Source organism: Grampus griseus (genome assembly GCF_964374135.1).
Source record: "Grampus griseus genome assembly, chromosome: 19".
Lineage (NCBI taxonomy): Eukaryota > Metazoa > Chordata > Mammalia > Artiodactyla > Delphinidae > Grampus > Grampus griseus.
Genome location: NC_139013.1, coordinates 7915947 through 7923884, shown reverse-complemented (window position 1 = coordinate 7923884; position 7938 = coordinate 7915947). Strand labels below are relative to the sequence as shown.

General features: G+C 55.7%; 1 protein-coding gene across 3 annotated transcripts; it reads left to right on the top strand.

Moving 5' to 3' along the window:
• Window positions 1–3792: 3792 nt before the first annotated feature.
• On the top strand, window positions 3793–7670 carry EMP3 (epithelial membrane protein 3 (MAM blood group)). 3 transcript variants are annotated; one of them, XM_082677603.1, is made up of 5 exons: window positions 3793–4078; window positions 5081–5173; window positions 5415–5517; window positions 6399–6539; window positions 7386–7670. In XM_082677603.1, exons 2-5 carry the CDS (start codon window positions 5096–5098, stop codon window positions 7553–7555), a joined length of 492 nt encoding a protein of 163 aa, XP_082533729.1. In that variant the 5' UTR covers window positions 3793–4078; window positions 5081–5095; the 3' UTR covers window positions 7556–7670. The 3 variants fall into 3 exon arrangements, with proteins under 3 accessions (XP_082533729.1, XP_082533730.1, XP_082533731.1); XM_082677604.1 differs by having other exon boundaries at window positions 5013–5173; XM_082677605.1 differs by lacking the exon at window positions 3793–4078 and adding an exon at window positions 4091–4180.
• Window positions 7671–7938: the final 268 nt, after the last annotated feature.

Below are 7938 nucleotides of genomic sequence, written 5' to 3'. Positions count from 1 at the left end.
ACCTCCCACCTCTCACATTCTCTGTCTTGCGTCGCGGCTCTGACTCTGGCGGGGGGTCTTCTAGGCTCTCGGTATCTCCGAGGCGGGGCTGTTTGCGGAGGGGGCACAGAGAAGGGGAAAATCCCCCCAACCCCGTCGGCTGAGGGGAGTGAGGCCTGGTCCCTACCTGCTGGGCTGGAGTGCCTGACATGTCCTGGATGCTCCAAGCTCACTGTTGTGGTCTGGTTACTGGGGAGATGAGGGGCCAATGAGGCCTGAGGACAGCAGCCGGGGAGGGACCAAGGCCACCGAAGAAAGCCGTGGGAGGGGAGACTGGGGAGGAGAGGCCGAGGAGGCCACGAGACCTGCGGGGAGCTCGGGTGCTATGAGCAGATGAGTTAGGGGAGCCCTGCGAGGGGCGGGGCTAGAAGGCTGCGATGGGCGCGGCTTCGGGGTCCTGCCAGGGGCGGGACCTGTGGGGGCGGGACTGTAGGCCTTGTGAGGGACAGGGTTGGGAGGGCCTGTGAGGGCGGGACTGTAGCCCTTGCGAGGGGCGGAGCTGTAGAGGACTACGAAGGGCGGGACTGAAAAGGCCTCTGAGGAGAGGGACTGGGTGGGCCTGAGGGGCGGGGCTTCAGGGGAGGGCAGAGCTGCCGGGGCCGGAGAGGGTTGGGGCTGGCGAACCTCAGCAGGGAGTCAGAAACCCGTCCAGGCCGGGGCTTCGGAGCCTTGAGAGGGGAGGGGGCAGGATACCTGTAGAGGGCGGGGCTGAGGGCATTGTGAGGGGTGGGGCTTCGAGGGCTGAAAGGGGCGTGGCTGGAAGAACACGGGAGGGGTCTGGTGGGAGGGCGCCGGAAGAGCGCGGATTCCCAAGATTTGTGGCGGGGGTGGGGGACGACTAACTCGGAGGCACTCAGGCTCAGAGATCCTGGGGAAGGAGGTCGAGATGGTCTATTTGGGGAGCACAGGGTTGTGAGGGCTGGGCTGTGTTTCCAGAAGGGAGAGGCAGTAGCTAAAAGAGCCTGTGGAGGCAGGGCTGGGAGGGAAACGTCTGAAAGGCTTTGGAACTGGGCCAAGGTCCTTCGGGACGGGGCGTGAGAGATGCGTGTCTTAAGCTGATTAAGACCACGTTATTTTGAGGATTCATCAGCAGGCACGCGGTGCCGATGCCGGAAATTGTGAGGGGGGAGGAGCGCTCACCGCCGCCTCAGGTCCTCGAAGCGGCTGACTACGCATGCGCGGCCAACGGCCTCGGGAGAGGCAGCCAAAAACCCACAGCCGCTTTAGAGGTCCGCGCACTGAGAGGCGGAAGTGGGCGGGGCCTAGGGCGCTCCGTGCCGCGCCTGCTTTCCGGCCACGCCCCCATGGCGGCGCCCCTAGCCCCGCAGGGCACGCCCTGTTGACTGCAGGCTGTTGCACCCTTGACGACAGGCGGCTTACCCCGTGGGCCTCTACAGAGCGGGCTGGCAGTAGGCACCGCTCCCTGCAGGCTGGGTGTGCCCGATGCCTGCGGTTTCCTGTAGGAGGAAGCGGTCCGCGGGCGCTCAGCTCGTAGCTTTGGAGGCCCCGGAGGGGGAGATCCCCCCACCGCCCTCGGGTCCCCTGATTCTCCCCCTTCTATAGGGCCCTAGCATGGGGGACCCCCTGCCCCGAACACCCCCGGGGTGCCCAACTCTGGCGCTGATTCCGCTCTGGGAGCTTGATTCAGAGTCCTAGCCTCCTGTTCCCCACCTTCCCCCCTCAAATTCCATCTCCCTAGACCCTAGTCCCCAGACTCCTCCCAGGACCCAGGTCCAGTCCCCTTGCCTCCTTGAAGAGCATACGATCTCAGTCCCTCATTGTTCCCCCAGTGACCCAGGCTTTCTAACTTACCTGGGGAACTGATTTCAGACCTCCAGTCTCTTGTCCTTCTCAAAGATGTAAACTGGAACTTCTTTATTCCCACCCCCAGGGACCTTCATTTTGTACCCCCAACTTTGTAGTCTTGGGACCCAATGGACCCAAGATTTTGCCCCTTCCCCAAGTCCTAGAGACCTTGATCTTGGGTCTCCCAGTACTGAATCCACTCAGGGCCCCAGTGTCTGGTATGACAAGCACATAACAACAGTGCTTACTTGGTGCCGGGCACTCCTCTAAGAACTGCTCCATGATGTATTTACTATTATTATTTCGATTTTACAGATAAAGAAACTGTGGCATAAAGAGATTAGTAACTTGCCCCAAATCACAGCTAATGAGTAAAGCAGTTTCAATTTGAATCCAGCCAGCGTATCTCTATAGAGTCTGTGCTATTGTGATTTCCAGGTCTCCCGAGTACCCACCCAGTCACTGAACTGCCCTTCCCTCACCCCCTCAGGGAGCCCAGATGACCAGCCATTCTCCCTCCCTCTAGCTCTGGCCCAATCAGATACCCAGACATCCCATCGTTCAGTTCCCTTCCCTTGTACTGACCCAGGATTTCAGTTCTCCAGCTCTTAATTCCATATTCCAGATATCTGGTTCCCTGTCCCTCATTTTTCACCAAGCACCCAACCCTGCCAAGAGACCCAGGTACTTAGTGGTGATCACCCCCCACCGTAATTCAGTAACCCAAGAATTAAATAACAATGATAACAATAATAGTTGACATTAAGTCCCTGGTACTGCACTTCTGTTTAAAACCCTCCACTGGTTTCCAACTGCACTTAGAATAAAATCCAAACTCCTCCTCTAGGCTTCAAGGGCCCTCTTTGATTTCCCTTCCTACCACTCTCTCTCGTTCCCTATGTTCTGGCCACACTGGCCCTTCTGTCTTCTTCTCAAACAACCTGAACTTGTTCTCAAAGGCCTGTGCACGTCCTCTCCCTGCCCCGCATTCAGATGACTCCCGTCTGCAAGTCTCAGCTCAGATGTCACCTCCTCAGAGAGGCCTGGCCAGATCACCATTTTAAGTAGCCTCCCATCATTAGTAGTCTATTTTATTTCCTTCAAAGCCTTTATCACTATCTGAAATCTATCTTCTTCACGATGTTTTGTCTTTATCGTCCCTCTCCCTCAACTAGAAGGGAAACTCCATAAGAGCAGCAGGGCTCCCATCTGTTTTCTTCATTATTAACTCCTGGTTCATAATAGATGTCCAATGAATGTTTGATGAGGAAAGGAATAAACATGTTAGGTGTGTTAGTGTACTGGTATTACCTTATTCGTTTAGAATAAGTATCAGAATTATTATCAGTATTAGTATATTGTCAGTATTATGAGTAGTATTGTACCCACCTCATAGATTAGGAAACTGAGGCTCAGAGAGTTGAAATAATTGGTCAAGGTCCCCCGGGTAGGAAACAGTAGCCCTGGGTTCTTAACTTCCACCTCCTGCCCCCTTCTGGAGTTCCACACTTCCTCATATCCCATCCCCTGACCCCGACCATGGTGCCAACGCCACCAGCCCTCACCTCACTCCACGCTGCAGGAATCTGGCCTCATCCCTCAGTCTCCCATCCCTCTGAGGATTCATTTCTAAGCCCCATCAAGGAAAGCAGACATCAGTCTCAGGACCAGTCCCAGAGCAGAGGCCTGAGAATCAAATCCTCCCACCCCTGATGCTTGCCCCACCTGGGCCTCAGCTCTGTTCCCTTCCTGCCAAGGACGCATCATCTCAACCGCAGGAGGGAGCCCCAGAAGATGCCTGTCTGGGGGCAGTGGGTGGGGGCCCAGAGAATGAGGAATCCGAGTGCCTGGGCCCTCCCTCTGGCTGCAGACCTCAGCTGGGTGTGGTGAGGGTGGGTATAAAAGGGTCAGTATATATTGAGAGGAGCAGAGAAAGAGAAACCAGGAGAGTGAGGAGAGAGAGGAGGAAGGAGGTACAGACAGTGAGGACAGGACCGAGAGAGACGAGAGGCAGAAGGAGAGAGAGAGGGAGAGAGGGAGACGGGGAGAGAAAGAGAGTTCTGGGATTGGAGGGGAGAAGGAGGGAGAGAGCAAGAGGGGAGAGGGAGGGAGGGAGGGAGAAAGGCGGTGAGAGGCGGGGGCCTCGACAGGGTGGAAGGAGGGAGGAGAAGGGCGGGGCACGGAGGCCCAAGCGAGGGACCAGACTCAACTCTGACTTTTTCCGCCGCGCTCGGTAAGTTTCCAATCCGTTATTCAGACTGGGATTCTTTCTTTACCTGGGTGTGCAGCAGTTTGGAAAGGAGACCCCCAGCTTGGGAGAAGCTTGGAAATCCTGGTAATTTAAGAAGTGATCTCTTTGCACTTGGGGTGGAGACTTGGGAAGGGGTGGAGCCCGGCAAAGTTTGAGGGTTCCCAACAGAGCCTCCCCACCCGAAAACTTCCTGCCGTTTTTTTCCTGTGTCTGTCCACTCCCCCCGAGGACCCTGAGGTCAGGGCTTCTCGTGAGAACAAGCAGAGTCTGGGGACCCTTCAGCCACCTCCCCTCACCCCTCTCCCGCCCTTTCTGGACACTTGAAGGGTCATGGGAAGCTGGCTCCTCCTTCTTGGGCCTCTCCCCACTCCCAACACGGATCTTGTCCACTTTCCCTACAAGGTGTCTAGTAGACACTAGTCTGGCAGCAGGGTGGGGTGCGGACATCATGGGCATAGCCAGGGGCTGGGGTTTCCCTGGTGTTTGGGAGGCAAGGGGGCGAGATGAGTCACCGACCAGATGACTCACCGGGTCCCCCTTCCTCCCCCCACCCCAGGAGAGGAGTGGGGTGACTCAAGTATGCCTGATTCTGGGGGCAGACCCCAGCTTCTGATGAATCTGAACAGGCGGCAATATGAATTTTCAGAACCTGGCCCATAGGTGCCCAGGGACAGGGCTCTGAGGAGATGGGGGCCACATTGCTAGTCTTACTCATTCCCGACCCGAGAGTCCATCCCTGGCCCCCTGCAGGCCCTGGGGAATTCAGGAGTCCGGGCCCCGGGCCCCCAGCCCCCTCCTCCTTCAGACCCAGGAGTCTGGAGCCCAGCCTCCTCCTCTCTCAGACCGGGAGTCCGGGGCTCCTAGCCCCCTTTTCCATTAGACCTGGGAGTCTGGACTCAGCCCCCTTCTCCACCAGAATTCAGACATGTCCCCCGCCCCTGTGCCAACCTCTTGACGTGATGGTCTCCTGACGTCCCCACCCAGGCTTCCAGCGCAGCCATGTCACTCCTCCTGCTGGTGGTCTCTGCCCTTCACATCCTCATTCTCATCCTGCTTTTCGTGGCCACTCTGGACAAGGTAAGCTTACTTGGAGTAGGAGCCTCCCGCTCTCCTGCAGACTCCTGCCACGCCCCTCCGCAAGTCACTCTGGCCCCGCCCCCTTTCCCTAGCACTCACCCTTCTGAGCTCTGCCTCCACCCTACGTGCCTCGCCCCGGCCCCACTTTCCTACTAAATCCATGCTTTCCCATGGCACCTTGCCCTTTTCCTAACCCTTCCTAGTCTCCCTAACTTTGTCCTTGTTCCTCTGTCCATCCCAGTCCTGGTGGGCCCTCCCCGGGAAGGAGTCCCTGAATCTCTGGTACGACTGCACATGGAACAGTGACAACAAAACGTGGGCCTGCAGTAATGTCAGCGAGAATGGTGAGGGGTGAGGGGCATTGGAAACTGGTCTGCAAAAGGGAGGGGTAACCCCAAGTATCCTCCCGGGACCAAGGATTGGGAACCCCCCAAGGTTTGAGTGGGCGGGTCTGGGTCCCCATGCTGAGTGACCGAAGCTGATGTATGATGACCCATCTATCTGGATGGTAGGGGGAAGTATGCTCATATTCTAAAGAGGATGGGCTAAAAGCCCCACTCCCTGTGATTCAGAAGGAATGGAGGCCACATGCTCTAGGTTTAAAGAAAGGGGGAAAAACTCCCAAGATCCTGAGAAGACATGATTATGTTTCCAAAGTTCTAAGGAGACAGGTGTTCTGAAGGGGTGGCTGGGACCAATCTTTCCAAGTTCCAATGGGGTGGACCACATTACGTTTCTAAAGAGGTGAGGCTGAATCCTTCTAAGGTTCTAAAGAAGTGGGGCCAGGTGCATCTGAGTTCTAAAGGGGCGGAGCTGCGTCCATAGAAATTTTGAAGTCAAGGTGAAAGATTAAATGCTTTTTGCCTAAGAGCAAGTAAGAATTTTTGCTCTCCTTCTATACAACATTGTACTGCAGGTAGCCAAAGCAACAAGGCAAGAAAAAGAAATAAAAGGCATAAAGATGGGAAAGGAAGAAGTAAAAATGTCTTGATTCCCAGTGAACATCTTTATATAGAAAATCCTAAAGAATCTGCAAACAGCTTCTAGAACTGATAAGGGAATTTAGGAAAGTTACAGGAATTGAGGTCGATATAAGTGATACTACTAAGTATCTAAGGTTATATGTCTCTAAATGGAAGAAGGGTTGGTGGGGGCAATGACGAGCAAGCAGGTGGAGCTGGAACTCTGGACCTGCTGTGACTTCCACCTCTGTCTCCTATTGCAGGCTGGCTGAAGGCGGTACAGGTCCTCATGGTGCTTTCCCTCATCCTCTGCTGTCTGTCCTTCATCCTGTTCATGTTCCAGCTCTACACCATGCGGCGAGGAGGGCTCTTCTATGCCACTGGCCTCTGCCAGCTTTGCACCAGTGAGCACTGTTCCCTGGGAATTCAAGGGAAGGGAGGAGGCCTGTGAGGATGTGGGGGGAGGGGGAGGAGCTGAGAATGGACATCTGATGAATGAAAACAATTCTCAACAACCCAAAGACTACCTGAGCTTCCTCCCTTGGCTACCTCTCTGCCCCAGGGACTTAGGGGAGTTGTAGTTTTCAGTGACTTGGTGGTTTGTGGTGTGCAGCTCTGAGTTATGGGGGAATGGGCACTTAGGGCTTCAAGGAGCCAGGGCTGGGGAAGGGGGTGTGGACAAATAATTTAGATCCCAGGGATGAAGGGGTGCCAGCAGGGATAGGTAGCTAATTAATACGCCAGGAGAGAACTCTGAATCATAATAGTAGTGGTTTTATAATGTCAGCCAGCTGCTGTTTCTTGTGGACCTACTATGTATCAGACACTTCAGGGAGTTTTATGTACTTTTCAGTTTTTTGACTTCAGGTGCAAAGGACTAAGTTAATCATAGTCATCAGTTTGGGGGAACATTATCTTTCTAGGTTCCCTCTCGTTCTATTAATTCACTATCTGTGCACTTGGCTTGTAGAAAGGTGCTCAAAAGTATTCCTTGAATGGATGGATGGATGAGTAGGTATTTTCGTCCCATTTAACGGATGAGTAAGGGGGGCCCGAAAAAATTAACTAAATTGCCCAAGGCCAGTCTGCAGTGGCCCCGAGGCACGGCGCTGGGGGAGCGAACCACAACTCCCAGCAGGCAGCGGTGCTGCGCACTCGCCTTCCCGCGGCTTCTTTGGCCCGTGGGTTGTTGGGAAATGCAGTCTTCTTGTGCGGGTCCTGCGTGACGCGTGGTTCCCATCTCCCCACAGGCGTGGCGGTGTTTACCGGGGCGCTGATCTACGCCATTCATGCCGAGGAGATCCTGGCGGAGCGCCCATCAGGGGGCAGCTTCGGTTATTGCTTCGCCCTGGCCTGGGTGGCCTTCCCCCTCGCCCTGGCCAGCGGCATCATCTACATCCACTTGCGAAAGCGGGAGTGAGGGCCGCGCGTCCCCTCGTCTCCCCAGCCGGCTCCCGGCCCCTCCACCTCACCCCGAAGCCCCCACCCCGCCTCCAGAAAATAAAACCATTTAACCGCTCGTTCTACCTTTGCCTCCTTCCTTCCTTCCATCTTCTGGGACCCAGGCTGCTCGTGCCTGATCTTTCCTGAATGGGGACAGCCCCCATCAGCAGCAGCTTGGTCTTCAGAACGTCTAGCTCCAGGCCCCCATCTCTCTCTAACTTGGGATACAGGAGCCCGCGGTCCCAGCAGCCCTTCTTCCCCTTCCACAGACCCGAGGGCCCCGGGCCCTCCGGTCTCAAAACTCAGGATTCCTCCCAAGACTAGACCTTCAGGCACTTCTAGGTAAGAACCAGGAATCTG